At 38.4% G+C, this 21,634-nt stretch overlaps 1 protein-coding gene across 4 annotated transcripts in view; it reads left to right on the top strand.

Moving 5' to 3' along the window:
* LOC126236668 (RCC1 and BTB domain-containing protein 1-like) overlaps positions 1–21,634 on the top strand; it is a 216,933-nt gene that overhangs the window by 158,221 nt on the left and 37,078 nt on the right. For 2 of the 4 annotated variants that reach the window (XM_049946149.1, XM_049946147.1), the window contains exon 11: positions 10,620–10,750. In XM_049946149.1, coding sequence (XP_049802106.1) covers positions 10,620–10,750 — 131 coding nt within the window. Of the gene's footprint in view, positions 1–10,619; positions 10,752–20,043; positions 20,113–21,634 lie in introns of those variants that run through there. The other 2 variants (XR_007544969.1, XR_007544970.1) reach the window with 2 other exon arrangements.

Genomic DNA, 21,634 nt, shown 5'->3' with positions numbered 1-21,634 from the left:
GTAGCAAATATTTCTTAGATGTTGAGGAGTGGGAAGGGGCATAAATAAAAATTGGAATGTTGTATATCAGTTCTTGAAGTTGCATAACTTTTCAGATGACATGTATGTATACCCCACAACCACCCCCTCCCACACTGTTTCCTCAGTGGTCTCCCCCCATGTTACCCCCACCCCTTCATCTTTGTTCGTTGTGTTGAACTACTCCATTCTGTGTCCACATCAACCATTTCTGGCCCTGTATGTCTGTCCTTGTATCTACTTTTCTTCTTTCTCCCCAGTCCTCATCTCTCCCTTTCTCTTGTTTCCTCTCTGTTCACTGCATTTGATCAGTCAAAAACAACCACTCACCTTATTCTGGCCTCAGCACACTGAGTGAGGTAGCCCAGTGATAAGACATGGACTTGTATTCAGTAAATTAGTGTCTCAAATCCCCATCAGACTATTCAGATTTATGTTGTTTTTAGGTTCCCTAAATTCTTAGGGCAGATGTCAGATTTGTTCCATGGGAAAGGACAGCTAATTTCATTCCCCATCCTTCCACAATCAGTGTGTTAAATCATCTCTAATAACCTCATAATCAACCAAATTTTAAACCCTTATTTTCCTTCCTTCCTTCTGTTTCTGGTCACAACACTAATAGAATGTAACTTTTTCTCTTTCTCACTATGCAAGGGCAACAATAATTCAAAAACTGTGTTTCAAAATGCATCTGCTTTTAGTGATTTATCAATTACTGTTAATTCCTTTACTTCGTTAGTGGTTATATTTACTTGCACCATCCTTCTTATTTGTGTTCACAATGAATAATGTGGGAATATAATATTATTTATACAGATGCTATTAGGTAGTTAATGACTGAGGTGACACAGTGCTTAAGGCATTGAACTTGAACTCTGGAGAGGCAGAGATCAAATACCCACCTGGCCATCTGGATTTATGTTTGTTGTGTTTTATGACCTCTTGATCAAATTTCAATCGTCTTTCCTTTCATAGCCAGTTAGGGGAAAAACTGATGGAGTATGTTAAATTCTATATAAACATGCAGCTGAATTAATCTCTGTTAACCATACCACAGCACAGTTTCTTCAAAGTTTCCTTGGAAGAAAGCACAGGTCACACCTGTGTGCAAGAAGGGTAGAGAAAGTGAGCCACAAAACTACCACCCAGCTCAATTAACATCCATCTGTTGTCCTTCATGCCAACCAGCATGAATTCCAAAAAAAACTGGCCATATGAAATGTAATTGGCTCACTCCTTGCATCATAACCGGAAAGCCATGGCTCGAGGCAAACTGGTGCATGCAATATTTCTTGACTTCCAATAGGCTTTTGACACAGAACCACACCAACACTTATTAATGGAAGTATAGGGTATCAAATGAATTTGTTACTGGATTGAGTATTTCTTGGTAGGGCGGATGCAGCATGTTATCATGTATGGAGAACCATCAACAGATGTGGAAGCACCTTTGGATGTGACCCAGAGACGTGTGGTAGGATCCTTCCTGTTTATGTTGTTTATTAATAGTAACATCAGACATTTTACATATGATATAGTTATCTATAATGAAATATCACCTGAAAAAAGCTGGGCATATGTTCAATCAAATAAGATTTCAAGGTGGTGCAAAGGTTAACAACTTGCTTTAACTATTCAGATATGTAACCACAAAAGGCAGAAATGTAGTGTCCTGTGGAAAGAATATCAGTGAGTCATGAATGGAATCTGTCTACTCAAAAAATAAGAGTTTGCCAATTTCTAGAGGATACAAAATGGAATGGTCACATTAATTCAGTCATAAGTAAAACAGGAGGCAGACTAGATTCATAAGTAGAATAAAGGGGAAACACAGTTAACCTACAAAGGAAACTGCTTACAAAACTTATGTGACCCATCCTAGGATACTGCTAAATTGTGCTAGAGTCATACTAAGTAGTACTGACAAGGGATATGAAACATATACAAAGATGAGTACGTGAATAATCCACATGTGTTTGACTCATGGGAAAGTATTGTGGACATACTGAAGAACCTGAACTGGCATATGCCTCAAGTAGATGACAACCATCCAGTGGAATTTAACTTACAGAATTTCAAGAACCAGTATGAAGTGAAGAATTTAGGAAACTGCACAGTCCCCTATGTACTGCTCAAGTAGGAACCATGAACATGGGATAGACTAATTACAGCAAGCACAGAAGTATGTAAGAAATCATTGTTCCTGCACTCCATTCGTAAATGGAATGAGAAAAAACTCTGTTGAATGGGAAGAACCCTCTGCCAGGATCTTTGCAATTATTTTCAGAGTATTAATGTGCATTTAGTTTTAAACTGCAGTATTAAATGTTGACACACTGTATTGTTGGGTCCAACCTAATGACAAAAGTAGAAGTCTTTGAATCTCTATGTAGCCTCAGGGTTCCTCGTGACATGAAATATAGTAAATCTACAGGCTTTCGTAGCCATTGTCACTGAAGATAAAATTATCTAGAGTGTTAGGCTACATCATATTTCTTCTTCAAGATCATCGGTGTCCCTAGCTAGCTGAGCACTGTCATAAATCACTGTTGAAATCACTCATTAAATGGAGTTTGCGAAAGAAAACCTCAGAATGTATCCAGATTCACCTGGATTATTTATTTTTTATGTCTTGAGGATGATTCATATTGAACAAAATTATGTGCTTGCAACTTAAACACCATTTATAGAATTTGTCTTGGGTATTATCTGAAGAATTCATTTGGAATGTCACGTACATTAAAATCTATAAGCACTTTGAAGGAAAGGTGTGTCCACTGCATTGAATTAGAGTCATTGTAGAAGCCATTGTTAAGTGTGCTGATAGAAAAATGCTACTTCACTATGCAGGAATTTTGGATGATAATATAACATAATAATATTATCAAAAGGAAAATTCACTTGAGAAAACTATAAAAGTATGAGACAGAATTACTGGCCAGGAACTTACCTTCAGGAGGTGAAGTAGGCGTACTTATGATAATCACATATAAAAGTGCACAACAAAATCTTCACTTTTACAAATGGTGGCTCTTTCCTATCTTCTTTCCAAGGAAGGAAGTTTTAGTTTTAAAAGCTAGCGTACTGCCACATATCTTCATATGTGCCTATTGACAGTTCCGAGATTTCACTGCCTGAAGGTAAATACTAGTCAGCAGTTCTGTCTCATTATCTTATTGTTTATTTACTTACTATCACATCCTACAAGAAATATTTATCTTTATTTACTTGTCAGTATTTACAAAGCACGAAACGTCACTGACACATATCCAGCTGCTGAATATATTCAGTTAATGTTTATATTGCCATCAGGAACTCCTCTAGATAATTTTGGACATACATGAATGATATGCTGAACAGTTTGTCATTCTGCACCTCAAATTATGTAGAGTGCAGACTAGATCTTGAGGTGCTCTTCAAAATCTGGTGGCCTTCAAAATCTAGTTGCCTGCACGAGATGCAGGGTATCTTATACTGTTCCAAGATAGCTCTTTTCTGTCATTTACTGCTCATTGGTACGTTGTTGTTACTCCATTGTCCATAAAAAATTATGCTCCTTGTAGAGGTGGATATGGGAGTGAAACCTACTTTTATTGAGTGCAGGAAATCATGAACAGGGAGAAAGAGATTAATAGCTATTCTTGTAAACTCCCACTTAGTAGCAGATTCTCACCACAAAAATTGGGGAGATATGTGGTTGAGAATAAGTAACCAGAAAGATGGAGTGTTTCTGATTGTTCCTTTAATGATGTGCATAGTCTGCTTGAGCTGTGTTCCGATGAGTTTGGTACATGGGCTGTTGATCCAGACTGCAGTGCAATATTCTCCCACGGGCTACACCATTCCAAGAACAGAAGTTCTTAGTGCTGGAGCTTATGAATTACATGTCATGCCACAAAGTTTCTGCAAGATTTTATTTTTATCTTCATCATAGTGGCTGTTCTCATCAAGCACTCCTTAAAAGGTGAGCATCCTGTGAAGAATGATGCACGTATAGTGTGGGCTTCTGTTATGCATCTGCAGTTTCTCTTCAAAATACCCTTGTTTCCTAGTTGGTGAGCTGCTTTTTAAGGTGGAAACCAGTGAGTTCTGTTTTGCCAGAATTTGGACGTAACCTCCAGTTATATAAGTGTTTGCCAACAATTTGCAGGTCTTTGGTAAAGATAGACTTAGTTGCTCGTTGCAAGAGCCCTGTAGTCATCACATCCAAGTGTCCTTGATATTGTCTTAGGTTTGTCTGTTGTACAGGGAAAATGGAAAAGGGGCTATCACTAATCCTTATGAAAGGCCATTATTAAGCTTCATTGGAGATTTCATCTCATTGCCTATTAGGACTGGGAAGCTTCTAACATAGCATTGATGAGGTTTCCAATTTTAAGATGTGGTATGACTCATTAAAGTTCGTAAATAACCCCTGCCTCCACACTATCATAAGCTGCTGTTGGTCTATGAACATTATTATAACATAAACATTTAATGGAATATTATCACAACACCAAAAAATAATTAATGTACAGTAATGACACCTCGGGAATACATTTATCTGTGTTAAGTGATTAACATTGCAAGATCACAGGGTAATGTAAGTGCAAAATAAGCCATTGCAAATGTGAAATGCTAGTACATTAATAACTGGTGTAACTGCCAGAATGTTGAATGTAAGCATCCAAATGTGCACGCATTGTGTTGTACAGGTGCCAGATGTCAATTTGTGGGTTGGAGCTCAACACCTGTTGCTATTGTTTGACCAATATGGGGATGGTTAATGCTGTTTGTGACTGTTGCTGGAGTTGTCATCAGATGATGTTCCGTACGTTCTTGATTAGAGACAGATCTGGTGATCGAGCAGGCCAGCAAGTAAACACTTTATAGAGCATGTTGGGTTACAACAGCATGTGTGGGTGACTGTCAACCTGTGGAAAACTCCCCATGGACTGTTATTCATGAAAGGCAGCATAATAGGTTGAATCACCAGATCGTCATACAAATTTTCGGTCAGGTTGTGTGGAATAACCATGAGAGTGCTCTTGCTGTGATACGAAATTGCACCCCAGACCATAACTCTAGGTGTAGGTCCAATGTGTGTTGCACACAGACCGGTCGGTTGGAGGCCCTCATCTGGCCTCCTCCTACCCAACACAAGCTGTCAGTGGCACTGAGGGAGAGCCAGCCTTCATGAGAAAACACAACAGACCTCTACCCTGCTCTTCAATGAGCTCTCACGTGATGTGACTGAAGCCCCAAATGGTGGTGGTTTGGGGTCAGTGGAATGCACACTACAGGGCATCTGGCTCAGACCTGTCCTTGAAGTCTTCTTGTGACCATGCATTCTCTCGATCACTGCTGCCAGCTGTCTTATACAGTGGCTACATTCCTGCCAAGTCTTTCTGCAGTATCACAAAAGGAACATACAGCTTCTTGTAGCCCTATTACAAGACCTCGTTCAAACTCATTAAGGTGTTGATGATGATGTGTTTGTCGCCTTGTAATCTTACCCTTCCACACATCACCATTAAGTTTCTCTGCTTCTGCACAAGTTTTGAAAGCATCATGAGGTGCAAGATACACAAAAGAAAAAAACTTTTTACTTATCTTCATTTTCTCTTGTTGTTTGCTCCAGTTCTTGTATCTAGGGGTACATCATTGTGGCTGAAATTTTGATTTATAATGTTGAGGGTTCCTGATAACTAAATAACTGATGAAGATTTGCCTATATTATTCTTGAATTTTATTCTTTGCCACATTTTTCAATGTCACACTGTCTTCACAATTTCCACTTCTATCACACCACAATTACATTATTAGTGACACAATCAAAAACATGTCTAATTCCATCAGAGGCATGCCCGCTACTACTAACATTCTGTGGTATTCACAAGATTCCAAAGAGTTTACAAAGCAAAAGAGATTACAAATTTTCTTGACAAAAGAAGAATCATCACCAAGATATAACATTATTTTATAAATGAATCCAGAAATAAATTTAATAATTAACATTAGATTGTGCAATTAATAATATGAATTTTAAATATGCCAGATACGAGGGCAGTTCAATAAGTAATGCAACACATTTTTTTTTTTCTGAAACAGGGGTTGTTTTATTCAGCATTGAAATACACCAGGTTATTCCCCAATCTTTTATCTACACAACACTATTTTTCAACGTAATCTCCATTCAATGCTACGGCCTTACGCCACCTTGAAATGAGGGCCTGTATGCCTGCACGGTACCATTCCACTGGTCGATGTCGGAGCCAACGTCGTACTGCATCAATAACTTCATCATCATCCGCGTAGTGCCTCCCACGGATTGCGTCCTTCATTGGGCCAAACATATGGAAATCCGACGGTGCGAGATCGGGGCTGTAGGGTGCATGAGGAAGAACAGTCCACTGAAGTTTTGTGAGCTCCTCTCGGGTGCGAAGACTTGTGTGAGGTCTTGCATTGTCATGAAGAAGGAGAAGTTCTTTCAGATTTTTGTGCCTACGAACACGCTGAAGTCGTTTCTTCAATTTCTGAAGAGTAGCACAATACACTTCAGAGTTGATCGTTTGACCATGGGGAAGGACATCGAACAGAATAACACCTTCAGTGTCCCAGAAGACTGTAACCATGACTTTACCGGCTGAGGGTATGGCTTTAATCTTTTTCTTTGTAGGGGAGTGGGTGTGGCGCCACTCCATTGATTGCCGTTTTGTTTCAGGTTCGAAGTGATGAACCCATGTTTCATCGCCTGTAACAATCTTTGACAAGAAATTGTCACTCTCAGCCACATGACGAGCAAGCAATTCCGCACAGATGGTTCTCCTTTGCTCTTTATGGTGTTCGGTTAGACAACGAGGGACCCAGCGGGAACAAACCTTTGAATATCCCAACTGGTGAACAATTGTGACAGCACTACCAACAGAGATGTCAACTTGAGCACTGAGTTGTTTGATCGTGATCCGTCGATCATTCGAACGAGTGTGTTCGCACGCTCCGCCATTGCAGGAGTCACAGCTGTGCACGGCCGGCCCGCACGCGGGAGATCAGACAGTCTTGCTTGACCTTGCGGCGATGATGACACACGCCTTGCCCAACGACTCACCGTGCTTTTGTCCACTGCCAGATCACCGTAGACATTCTGCAAGCGCCTATGAATATCTGAGATGCCCTGGTTTTCCGCCAAAAGAAACTCGATCACTGCCCGTTGTTTGCAACGCACATCCGTTACAGACGCCATTTTAGCAGCTCCGTACAGCGCTGCCACCTGTCGGAAGTCAATGAAACTATACGAGACGAAGCGGGAATGTTTGAAAATATTCCACAAGAAATTTCCAGTTTTTTCAACCAAAATTGGCCAAGAAAAAAAATGTGTTGCATTACTTATTGAACTGCCCTCGTATTTCGTAATTTCAAATATTTCTAAAAGAAGAAAAATTTTAACCGTACATACAGAGTGTAACTAATTTCTTTTTATACATTTTAGTCTGAAATATAATACATCGTACACAAAATCATATGAAATTCTTTTAGTTAAACAACTGAGATAAATTTCATCTATACAAGAATTGATAGTATAAATGGTAACGGTTATATATATATATAACAGGTAATGTTAGAGGATGGTGTCCCATTACAACCTTAAAGGCATTCTTGACTAACATCAACTCGCAATGACCATTCTCAAATGTAACTAATGCTCATGGCCATTAAAGCATGTGTTGAAAGCAAACCTTATTGGGATCCTCAACGTGCAATACTAGTGCCACTTTTATGTGACTGGTGCAAAATTTTGGATGGATACCCTCCTCCTGATATAGAAGCATGCCTACCAACCTTTGTTTGTCACACACCACCACCTTCTTGATGCTGAAATTCTTTTTCCATGAGCGGGTGGCGGTGGGGGGGGGGGGGGGGGGAGGGTAGGGAAGGAGTGAGAGTGTGCATATTTTTTCAGTATTTATAGTAATTCAAAAAGATTATTATAAATATTTTCGAAGCTCCTGTATTACCAATCAAATCATTTCATTTCTATGTAATGAGACGATAGAATTCTGATTCTAAGACAGAATCTTTGAAAAGATTTCATCAATGTCACTGGACTAAAGCACGTCACACTGCCTGATAGACGGAAGTGTTAGAGATAATACTAGAAATTAATAGCTTCTTACTATACAGTGTAATTCACTAACTATTGCCACCAAGAATAACTCCGAAAGTATGATAGGAGCTGAAAACTTTGTTAGATAAAAGTTGCATGGGACAACCGGGGCCATAATATGACCCCCCCCTTTCCCCCCCCCCCCCCCCCCCTAGGTGGGGTTGCTTCAGAGATATGAAGGTCAACTTTGTTTTTTCAATTGAGATGCTATAGTTTGGTAGTTATTTTCTGATAGCAGCTATCGAGACGAATCAAAGATGTGTAACAGTAAGGTCTTTGAAGGTCAATGGTCACAAAGGTGGCATGAACATCCATTTACAGAAGGTGTTTAAAGCGATGACCATTGGTATCAATGCAGTGCTGCAATCTTCTTGTCATGGATTGAGTGGTATTCCTTATCACACTGGCACTTACTGAAGCACATTCTCTGACAGTTCTCTCTTGCATATCTTCAGGAATAGTTGGAATGTCTTTATAAACAATCTCTTTTACGAATCCCCACAAGAAAAAATCCAGAGGCATCAAATCTGATGGCCACAGCATATCTTCTCTGCGTCTAATTCAACGATTTGGGAATTGTCTCTGCAACTCATTTCTAGCCATCAGAAAAAAAATGTGGCAGACACCCAACGTGTTGATACCACATTCTGTTCCATGTTCCTAAAGGTATTTCTTCCAATAACAGACCTAATGTTTCTTGCAGGAATGTGGTGTACTTCTTTCCATTAAGCTTTCCTTCAATGAAATAGGGGTCTGTAATTCTGTCCTCCAGAATCCCACATCATACATTCACCGACCATGGTTTTTGGTGTGTGACTTGCCTCTGCCAACATGGATTTTCAGTTGCCCAATAGTGCATGTTATGCAAATTAACATTTCCATGGTTCATGAATGCAGCCTCGTCACTAAATAAAATCAAATTAATAAATGTGTCATCCCTCTGAATCTGAAGTTGACCCCATCAGCAGAATTCAATGTAACGCATACAATCCATACCAGTCCTGATGGAGACTGATATGGTAAGGATGATATTTATGGCGATGCAGAACACGAACAACGCTACTGACTCATGCTAGATTCCCTTGCGATTTGTTGCGAACTAACACAAAGATCTCGAACCACAGTGGCAAGAGTACCAATTTCCATTTCCTCATTAGTAACTTCCCTTTGCCGGATATGTTTCAAATGCATTAAAGATCCAGTTGTTCGCAATTTATCATACACATATTTAAATGTAAGACGTGTAGGGTGAGTATGTTGAGGTTATCTTTCAGCGTATAAGTCTCTAGCTCTCACTGAGTTTCATTGGCATTCTCCATAAATGTGAAGCATGTAGACTTGTTCTTCAAAAGACTACATCATTCACATTTGCTCGATTCGACGATACTAATCTTACCATTCCTATTAGTGTTGTATTGAAAAACCATCAAATGGTGTTTATGCAGCAATGGCAAGTTAGGTGGATTCGCCGTATTCGGCAAATATTTACTATTTGCATGATATACAAGAGAGAATTGTCAGACCGTGTGCTTCGATAATTGCCAATGTGATAAGGAATACCACTCAATCCATGATGATAAGATTGCAGCACTGCATTGATATCAATGGTAATCACTTTGCACACCTTCTGTAAATGGATGTTCATGCCACCTCTTTGACCTTCATTGACCTCCAAAGACCTTAATGTTGCACATAATTCGTCTCGATAGCTGCTATCAGGAAATAAGCACCAAACTGTAGCATCCCATTAAAAAAATTTAAAAAAATTAAAAAAAAATTGACCTTCATACCTCTGACATGACCCCACCTGGCAACAAAAAACCAACGTCATATTATGATCCTTGTTGTCCCATGCACCATTTGTCCCACAAACTTTTCAGCTATTATCAAACTTTCGGAGTTATTCTAGGTGTCAATAATTAGTGACTCGCCCTGTATAGTGAATTGTGAATGTTTTAATAGTTGAAGTATCATTTAATTCTTAGCTACAGGTGAATGACACTTTTGAGTGACCTGTTGCCTGTTTGGTGATGGGAGTCACCTACAGCTTGATCAAAAGAAAGAAACACAAACAAAAGTAGTGATAATTCGATGTTAAAATAGCCAACATTCTCATCTGTCATTAATCACCTCTTCCCAGAAGGGAATTTGAGGGAACACATCTTTAGGTATATGAAAAGAACTACATAGAGGACTTAATAAGTTAGGAAGTAAATTTTGTTGAAATTTGTACAATCATTGTTGTGGGTGATTATTGCCCAATGTCTCAATCATTCTAAGTTGACAAAAAAGAACAGATATCTCAAGATTATCTACGATTTAGTATATATTTTATTATATATTATTATCTCTGTGGTGCGTTACTAGAACACCAATGTTCACATCTAGTACGTACAATTTGTAATTCAGAATCAATTACATAAAAGTAGAAATTTGCTGTAATTTTTTTTGTTAACAGAGTTGTTGGTGCTTGCAACAGAATATTGTGAAGCACAGTTGAAGAGATTATGTGAGCAGATAATAGAACATGGAATAACAGTAGAAAATGCTGCATCACTCTATGCTGCTGCTATTCAGTACCAAGCAAAGGTGAGAGCAATGTTAGAACAATTTGTTCAACTTGTTTCAAATAGTTACCTGTCAATTTCTAGACTTTGTGATTGCATGCATTAATGCTTCAGAATAACAATATTGGAATTAGTGGTTTGTAAGATAGTGAAAGAGGTGTAATGCTTTAAAATTGATACTGGCTGGCTGTTCAGTGCGAGTTCATAAATATTGAGTTTGTCATCTCAAGAATAAAACTGAGAAACTATAGCACAAGATAAATGGAGTATACTGCATGAATAACTTATTGTACAGGACTTCTTATTCTGAAAATTTTGTGGTATGCTATTCATGCACTCCAGATTTACTATCTTTTCTTTGATGTTGTGTAACATCCATTTGAAGTTGAGTCTACTGACTAATTGTGCAGGAACAGATACTTCGATACCAAAAATTACTTGACCAGATGCACTTTCTCACTTACCGTAATAAATTTGAACTTTTGTTGACTGATGTAGAAATGCAGGTGTACTCGTTTTAGTTTGATGGTGTTGTTTATATAAAATGGTTACAAGCTGTTATCTTAGTTTGTATCTGTATCAAGTAAAAATGAAGTTATTCCAAATGGTAGTACCATTCAGCTGTGTCGGCGCACAAATTTTAGTGTCCTGTGTTGTGTAACAGCACTTCAATAAAACCAAGGACTTATGCTTTGTGTTACTAAATATATGGCTGTTGAAATTACACCTTGTTCTTATTTTTTAATTGAATTACATAGCCACCACTTATATAAATTGATTACACAAACGTCCTCAATAGATTTTGCATTTCTTAAAACATTTAAACCTCAGTGTGTCTCCTAATAAATCCAATGTGCTCTGTTTTAATTGAATGCCAGCAAGTTATTCTACACTCCAATGAATTGTAGAAAGTTGGTGAGGGCAAGATAATTTGGTATAGTACTGGGATACATAGCAAGCATGTACCACAAGCATTTCGAGCCCTGTGTAATAGAGGAAATTGATCTTGAAGAAAATGCTTGGTGTTTTTATATTCCCCGTTGCATTACAGACCAATTACTTCAAGCTGCAGACCAATGTGAATAAGGTACTGTAAGCTTTTTCATTTTTACATTCAGTTGTTCTATGGATCATGGTCTTTTTGTTTTTCTTTATTTTTTCCCAGCATTACTGGTGCTCCATCTGTAAACATATAATCTAATAAATTCCAAAACAGACCTATATTTTCTGAACTTTCTTCAATGTTGCTAAGAGTGTCACTTCTAGCTGTGCACCTATGATATCTACGCTTTCATAAAGTGCTAAAGAATATGCAACAAACTCATTATAAAGGTTTTGCAAGCTGGCTCTGTATGCTGTCTGCCATAACCTGTGTGAGATGCATGATTGTCGCATTTGATAATGGTATCACATGAAATCTGCTGTACCTGAAGTGGACATAAATGTTCAGCTGCAGCTACCCAGTATTCTTCTATTAAATCACCATCCTTGAAAGGGCACAAAAACTTTGCTACAGGTAGAGCAGTTTTGCCCTTCATTCCAACAGCACACTCACTAGAGTTTCTTCCTATTCTTCTTCTCCTTCAGAGTATTTTCTTTTAAGGTTTAAAACCTCTTTGACACACTTAGGTCCTTCACATTTTGTATTTCCATATTCTCTGATGTGATAAGACATGCCTTTGTAAACTGAACTTGCTGGAAGTATTCAGTGTCTTACGATACACCAAACATTTTACAAGCCAGTCGTTTTGTAAAATGATAAAATTCCTTGGAGTGCAGACTGAAGTATGAAGACATTGTCAGCATGACATAATGCCGATTTGATGTTGCTGCTGTTAGGTGGCGGCAGTGTCAAAACCGACCCTCCCCTATTTCACAGTTGGCAGTTCTTCCCTGTTGTTGATGTGCATGTGTTTACCTCACTCCTAATCATGCTGAAACTAATGCTCATTAGCAAAGACCTGCTTAGGTGCAAGTGCTCGTGCTCAAAATCAGTGAGTTGTTAAGCCTTAGTGTAGAAGCTGAAGATGACAAGATATAAAGTAGCCTCTAGGTAAAATGGAACAGTGTGTTTGAGGAGAGCACTGGCAGAGAAAGGAGGACTGGGAGGATTGTTGGTATGGCAAGGGCAACAGCAACATAAGCCGAGTAGGGAAGAGAAGAAGGGAATGATATGCAATGTAGAAATCAAATGATACAGTAAAGGGCAACAAAAATACAATATAACCATAATAAAAAGGTGTCCGCATACTTATGTGTATAAAAATTACAGTATTATGTAGTAAGCTTCATGATGAAATGTATTGCAAGACTAATATCCTGTGTAGCAGCCAAATTGGAAAATTAATTACAAGGATGGCTGTAGCATCAGTCGTCATTGTTAGTGTACTTGTAATTGGATTAGTGAACCTTCTAGTATTTTACATGAATGCACATGGTAAGATAGTTCACTGTTAGGCTATAAGATACTGTCAAACCCTTTTTCTTGAGGACCTGTTGATAGGTACTTTATAGGTATGATTCTGGCTAGCCATAACTGATGCACAACATATTAACTGTGAAAAATGTGGTTGTACCAGTTTGGCGCAGAAATGAGGCAGCAGTTGTGCATCTGTATTTACCTTGGTATACATGCCCTGCAAAAGTGAAGAGAACTTGGAACAGAAGAATGATGTGTCCTGGGGTAATTGCAAATGGCTACACATCCACAGTCTTATTTTAAGGAAATAGAACAGCCACAGTTTGGTGAGTAGGGGGTGGACTATTCAGACATTTTCAAAAGAACCTATGAAAAACAGCAAAAGGCTCCCATTTTTGTGGATCTTGCTCATGACAGAAAAACTGACCTGTCACAGGGACAGAACAGCAGCATTCGTTTAGAAATCCTGAATCTACATTCTGCCATGTTCACTTTGACACAATGATTTGACTTCAGCCTGGTTGAAATTCTTCTCTACAGGTAAATAATTAATTCATGAGGATTGATCTGAGTCCCCAGTAGTAGCTCTCTATGAAGTGTTCAAAGTTTATCTTCCCAAGGAGGCATGTGGTTTTCATTGAGTGATTCGAGAAGAGTCACTGGTACTTACTACTTGAAGATTATTTTTAAAAGATGTCATTAAAAAACTTATTTGTGTTATATAAATAGTTTAAGAGTAAAGGATACCACTCACCGAATACTACAGGGTATCTCAAAGGAAAGTTTATGTTTGAATAGCTCTCTGTACCTGTACGACAAATCTGTGGACAGTGGAATTACGTTCCTCACTTGCATGACCTTTAGGAAGTCAGGTGATATGGAGTCCTTCTCGGGAGTGGACTGTCCTTTCTGTGTGCGAGAATTTTACAAAAAAAACAGTGACTCGGCAACTGAACCATGGAGGATATTTTGTAGTGATGATGCTCAAAGTGTTCCCCTTATTCAGGTATAGATCAAAACATTCGAAGAGACCGGTTCAACACTGGCCAAAACCGGGTGACCAATGTCATCAAGAACGAGTGAATCCGTGGAGAGTATAAATTGGTCTGTTCATGATGATTCTAACCTCTCCATTTGTAAGCATGCATGTTATTTAAATATGCATAGATTATCACTGCACCAAATTCTACAAAAGGACCTTCACCTGCACCTTTACAAAATCCAATTTGTGCAAGAATTAAATATCTCAGGATGCCAGACATAGGATGCAGTTTGATAATGATTTCACTGAGTGCCCTTCATCTACCATCATCTTCTTTTCTTACAAGGCTCATTTTCACCTGAATGATCACTCAGTAAGCAAAATTTCCACTACTGAAGTGCAACAAATCCTAAACAGGAGTAAAAGAAAGCCCTTCGTTCACCAATAGTTAATGTATGGGCTGCGATGTCAGTTTAAGGAATAATTAGCCCGTACTTTTTCGAGGTTGAGAGTGGTCATGGAGATGTAGTTATTTGATGATGATAAATGACTTTTTGGTGCCTGAATTGTGAAACTCTCCTGGTTATAAACAAAGAAGATGGAGCCACAGCACACATGTCCATTACTGCGAGTTTGTGAAATTTTCCCTGGTAAATTGATCTCCAGGAGTAGTTACATAAATTGGCCCCCATGCATTCCAAATTTGAGCCCCATGGATTTTTTCGTGTGGGAATATGTTAAATCTAAAGTGTGTGTCAATCATCTGACTTATGTGGAGCAGTTGAAAGAAAATATCCATAGCAAAGTGGCAACCATCTGAGTGTCTACATGTGAAGCTACGATGTAAAATTTTGTTCATTGTCTAACAAGTGCTGTAGGTGTGCTGGATTTCATTTAAATGACATTATTTTTAAGAAATAAATTCCCAAACTGTATATTTCAATAATAAGTAAAGATTTTGCCAATAGATTTCATCCTCTATTTTATTTTGACATGCAGCATATAAACTTCCTTTGAGATACTCTGTAGAAGCATTGAGTTGTTGACAGCACTCAATAAAGAAAGAAAATGTTGCTAACTTTTGGACAAATCCTGTAACAAGCTTGAGAACACATATATAAGAGAAAATGACCCCCTCCTCCTCCTCCTCCAGTCTCCTCTCTCTCCTGTTATCTCCTCCCATTCCACACCCCCACTGGTTCCAGTGCCTGTGCATCACATTCCCATCAATACACCTGCTGCGCACTCCAGCTCTTTAATGAATTCATTTGAAAGGTAATGAAGATTTCTTTTTTTTTTTTTTTTTTTTTTTTTTTTTTTGTGCCTGTTGATGACTCAATGCTTCTGCTATTCAGTGAATGGTCTCATTCACTCCTAAACTACTTACATTGTGTCAGAGCTTTCCTTACCATACATATTTGTGTTAGTTTCATAAAGACATGTACAAAAACTCACTAATCAAAAATATGTATAAATGCGAAAGACAGCAATGTGTTCCATCACTTTGCCGTACCTACAGTACTGTTATGTAATAAATATTAATTATGAATCTTATGGAACTATTGGTTTCTTAGGATCGAAAGGCATGGTAGGAAAAAAAAAGGTTTAGAAAAAGTCACATCACCAGTAGTAAGAAGGTGACACTCAGAACATTGAATGAAGAGAGAGACAGGAGGTGCCTGGTGGGAATCGCAGTAAAAAATAATTGGGTATTACATTAGGGAGTACCACTGATGAGACAGGGTTGCAGCAATTGACTCAAAATAGAAAGTGAATGGAACAGCAATGTGTAAGCACTCTTAGTCGAGGCGATCTTCCGTATTTCCAGCACTATACAATCCACAGCTATCTTGGAAATGAAAAAAATAAAAACAATTACCACATAATCCTTCCCCCGTGAACCATGGACCTTGCCGTTGGTGGGGAGGCTTGCGTGCCTCAGCGATACAGATGGCCGTACCGTAGGTGCAACCACAACGGAGGGGTATCTGTGGAGAGGCCAGACAAACATATGGTTCCTGAAGAGGGGCAGCAGCCTTTTCAGTAGTTGCAGGGGCAACAGTCTGGATGATTGACTGATCTGGCCTTGTAACATTAACCAAAACGGCGTTGCTGTGCTGGTACTGCAAACGGCTGAAAGCAAGGGGAAACTACAGCCGTAATTTTTCCCGAGGACATGCAGCTTTACTGTATGATTAAATGATGATGGCGTCCTCTTGGGTAAAATATTCCGGAGGTAAAATAGTCCCCCATTCGGATCTCCGGGCGGGGACTACTCAAGAGGACGTCGTTATCAGGAGAAAGAAAACTGGCATTCTACGGATCGGAGCGTGGAATGTCAGATCCCTTAATCGGGCAGGTAGGTTAGAAAATTTAAAAAGGGAAATTGATAGGTTAAAGTTAGATATAGTGGGAATTAGTGAAGTTCGGTGGCAGGAGGAACAAGACTTTTGGTCAGGTAATTACAGGGTTATAAATACAAAATCAAATAGGGGTAATGCAGGAGTAGGTTTAATAATGAATAGGAAAATAGGAATGCGGGTAAGCTACTATAAACAGCATAGTGAACGCATTATTGTGGCCAAGATAGATACGAAGCCCACACCTACCACAGTAGTACAAGTTTATATGCCAACTAGCTCTGCAGATGATGAAGAAATTGATGAAATGTATGACGAGATAAAAGAAATTATTCAGGTAGTGAAGGGAGACGAAAATTTAATAGTCATGGGTGACTGGAATTCGTCAGTAGGAAAAGGGAGAGAAGGAAACATAGTAGGTGAATATGGATTGGGGGGAAGAAATGAAAGAGGAAGCCGCCTTGTAGAATTTTGCACAGAGCATAACTTAATCATAGCTAACACTTGGTTCAAGAATCATAAAAGAAGGTTGTATACGTGGAAGAATCCTGGAGATACTAATAGGTATCAGATAGATTATATAATGGTAAGACAGAGATTTAGGAACCAGGTTTTAAATTGTAAGACATTTCCAGGGGCAGATGTGGATTCTGACCACAATCTCTTGGTTATGAACTGCAGATTGAAACTGAAGAAACTGCAAAAAGGTGGGAATTTAAGGAGATGGGACCTGGATAAACTGAAAGAACCAGAGGTTGTAGAGAGTTTCAGGGAGAGCATAAGGGAACAATTGACAGGAATGGGGGAAAGAAATGCAGTAGAAGAAGAATGGGTAGCTCTGAGGGATGCAGTAGTGAAGGCAGCAGAGGATCAAGTAGGTAAAAAGACGAAGGCTAATAGAAATCCTTGGGTAACAGAAGAAATATTGAATTTAATTGATGAAAGGAGAAAATATAAAAATGCAGTAAATGAAGCAGGCAAAAGGGAATACAAACGTCTCAGAAATGAGATCGACAGAAAGTGCAAAATGGCTAAGCAGGGATGGCTAGAGGACAAATGTAAGGATGTAGAGGCTTGTCTCACTAGGGGTAAGATAGATACTGCCTACAGGAAAATTAAAGAGACCTTTGGAGAGAAGAGAACCACTTGTATGAATATCAAGAGCTCAGATGGCAACCCAGTTCTAAGCAAAGAAGGGAAGGCAGAAAGGTGGAAGGAGTATATAGAGGGTTTATACAAGGGCGATGTACTTGAGGACAATATTATGGAAATGGAAGAGGATGTAGATGAAGATGAAATGGGAGATAAGATACTGCGTGAAGAGTTTGACAGAGCACTGAAAGACCTGAGTCGAAACAAGGCCCCGGGAGTAGACAACATTCCATTAGAACTACTGATGGCCTTGGGAGAGCCAGTCATGACAAAACTCTACCATCTGGTGAGCAAGATGTATGAGACAGGCGAAATACCCACAGACTTCAAGAAGAATATAATAATTCCAATACCAAAGAAAGCAGGTGTTGACAGATGTGAAAATTACCGAACTATCAGTTTAATAAGTCACAGCTGCAAAATACTAACGCGAATTCTTTACAGACGAATGGAAAAACTGGTAGAAGCGGACCTCGGGGAAGATCAGTTTCGATTCCGTAGAAATGTTGGAACACGTGAGGCAATACTAACCTTACGACTTATCTTAGAAGAAAGATTAAGAAAAGGCAAACCTACGTTTCTAGCATTTGTAGACTTAGAGAAAGCTTTTGACAACGTTAACTGGAATACTCTCTTTCAAATTCTGAAGGTGGCAGGGGTAAAATACAGGGAGCGAAAGGCTATTTACAATTTGTACAGAAACCAGATGGCAGTTATAAGAGTCGAGGGGCATGAAAGGGAAGCAGTGGTTGGTAAAGGAGTGAGACAGGGTTGTAGCCTCTCCCCGATGTTATTCAATCTGTATATTGAGCAAGCAGTAAAGGAAACAAAAGAAAAATTCGGAGTAGGTATTAAAATTCATGGAGAAGAAGTAAAAACTTTGAGGTTCGCCGATGACATTGTAATTCTGTCAGAGACAGCAAAGGACTTGGAAGAGCAGTTGAACGGAATGGACAGTGTCTTGAAAGGAGGATATAAGATGAACATCAACAAAAGCAAAACGAGGATAATGGAATGTAGTCACATTAAATCGGGTGATGCTGAGGGGATTAGATTAGGAAATGAGACACTTATAAAGTAGTAAAGGAGTTTTGCTATTTAGGGAGTAAAATAACTGATGATAGTCGAAGTAGAGAGGATATAAAATGTAGACTGGCAATGGCAAGGAAATCGTTTCTGAAGAAGAGAAATTTGTTTACATCGAGTATAGATTTAAGTGTCAGGAAGTCGTTTCTGAAAGTATTTGTATGGAGTGTAGCCATGTATGGAAGTGAAACATGGACGATAACCAGTTTGGACAAGAAGAGAATAGAAGCTTTCGAAATGTGGTGCTACAGAAGAATGCTGAAGATAAGGTGGGTAGATCACGTAACTAATGAGGAGGTATTGAATAGGATTGGGGAGAAGAGAAGTTTGTGGCACAACTTGACTAGAAGAAGGGATCGGTTGGTAGGACATGTTTTGAGGCATCAAGGGATCACAAATTTAGCATTGGAGGGCAGCGTGGAGGGTAAAAATCGTAGAGGGAGACCAAGAGATGAATACACTAAGCAGATTCAGAAGGATGTAGGTTGCAGTAGGTACTGGGAGATGAAGCAGCTTGCACAGGATAGAGTAGCATGGAGAGCTGCGTCAAACCAGTCTCAGGACTGAAGACCACAACAACAACACCACATAATCAGTATTTCATATAATGCAGTTGCTATGTGCAGAAAAAGAGTACATACATATTTCTGTAAAGTAATGAATTAACTCAAAAGTTTGCATGCCCTGTTATCATTTCAACACATTGAAATTACATTATTTATTCGTTAAATACACTCCTTTAGACGGGAAGCAATGAAGAATAGTTAACGATTTGCATGTCCACTGGATGATAATTGAAACCTTTAGCTATGACATGGAATGAGTGTTTTACAATTATAATACACTTTCTCAGTGGAAAAGAAAATGGCAGCATGCTGGTCATTTACATGGTTATCTAAGGTGACTTCTTTAATATTTTATGCCATGTATATATTTTGATATAGTATGCATTGTGTGAAATCGAAGCATGGTAGCTAGAAGTACCCATTGTCTACTGCTGATCTGCAGCTCAGTTTAGTCCCTGAATATCAGTAAACAATTACTTAACTGTTATTTCATGATATAAACTGCTTTATATTTGTAAAAGTCTGTATCCAAATTTCTGATTGTGTTCAGTAAGACTTTTTACTGTAAAGCATTACAGTGGATGAGGCCTGATTCATTACAGAATAATGTGTTAATGTTATCTATAGTAGGGTCTGTATTCTGGTGCAAATCAGTATATGTGTTACCTTACAAATTATTGGCTCTGGAAATAGTCACTGGCATTCAGAGTATATCAATGAAAATGCTACATAGTTTCTATTATTTGACAGAGACCTAGACAGAAATAAGGAGGCGTAAAAGTCTGGCATCAGTAACTGAAACATTTTCATCACATGCAGGTATCAGTAAAATACAGTGCTTAATTTTTGTGTTATGTCCACAGATAAGCATGATTATTGTCAGTTGTTACTACATTTTGTGTGTCATGTTATATGTTATCACTTTAACAATACACAAGTATTTTGACTAAAGGAATGTCTTAATATTTTAATATTTAAGACAAAATACTGGTAAAACTAATATGCTCTTACTTCACAATAAGTGTTACGTACTTGCCTCTAATGCTTGTGGAACTTCAAGAGCTTTTCTTGTTGTGTTTCTCTTTTCCTCCACATTTTTAAAAAGTGTCCAGTCCTCATTCACCCATCCCCACTTTCTCCTACCTCTGGTGGTGTTGTTTTTACATCATACTTCCACTTTCACATCCCATGAGTGCAGCTTTTTTCCTCATGCACACTTTTTTCCTTACATCCATCTCCCTGTAGTGATACCATTAACGGAAGTGACAGTATCAGTTTTATTTATTGATGCAACAGACAATGTCATATGTGGTTCATGTAACAAATATTTCCTGTAGTTTCAAAATAATCAGTTCTTTCTCAGAAACTGTAAGACTGTTGGAACAAACACTCATTTCTGGCAATTAAAATAAATGTATGCTACTTGCAACACTGTGACCAGAACTGGTTCTTTTAAAATTACTTGAAGCTTTCACTTTATTTATGGTTTTCTCTTGATTGCACTCAGCTTCATTCATAACATGAGTGAGTATTCATTTACGTAAACTATTTTCATTTTGAGCTTCGTGCTAAAGTTTGTATATTTATTGATTATTTAACTGTATTTTATTCATTTTGGATGTTAGCCAGTTGATACTTAGTAATGCTATCTTTGCATTAATATTGCACTCTAGTGATTGCTAATGAGCTCAATGTTGAATGGACCAAAGGTATATTGGACATGTACTACACAAAAGAATTTCAGAAGTGACTAACTCCTGCAACGACAAAGAATATGATAATTTGTTCATAAAACTTAGTAATACATGTAGAACCTAGATGAAAATAAGATGATTTTCACTTAAATACAAACTTTTGTATCAGTAGCTGGACATAAATGTTTTAATTTGGTAAGGAAGATGGAAAATTGGAAAATGTAGCATGAAAGTTGGAAAGACTGTTTATGAACAACCCAAAACCTGTGGTGGGGGAAAAAATTGAATGAGAGCTACTGATAGCAATAGACACTTGAGACACACCAATTGAAAGTGTAGCATGTAGAATTCAAAATACTTACTTGACTTTGTAAACACCTAGGAATGCTGGAACATCATTAACAACAATGGAAAAAAGAGATGGAGAAGCTGTGCCCAAATGAAGAAAAATATAGTAAAAAAGATAAGTTTTCCACAAGCACTGCTGAAGCTATGGTTTGGAAAACAAGTTTGTTGTACTTTAGGTGTAACTAAAGATGGACTGAGATGTGCTAAGGAAGGCATGTAAGTGAATGGGAAGCAGGTAACAGCAGTGATAGCTGAAGAAAGACTGTTCATTGGGGAAATTACAAATAAAGGAAAGGGAG

The sequence above is a fragment of the Schistocerca nitens genome, chromosome 2 (genome assembly GCF_023898315.1).
Source record: "Schistocerca nitens isolate TAMUIC-IGC-003100 chromosome 2, iqSchNite1.1, whole genome shotgun sequence".
In the NCBI taxonomy this organism is placed as follows: Eukaryota; Metazoa; Arthropoda; class Insecta; order Orthoptera; family Acrididae; genus Schistocerca; species Schistocerca nitens.
The sequence above is the reverse complement of the archived record's forward strand: the minus strand, read 5'-3'. Positions and strand labels throughout refer to the sequence as shown.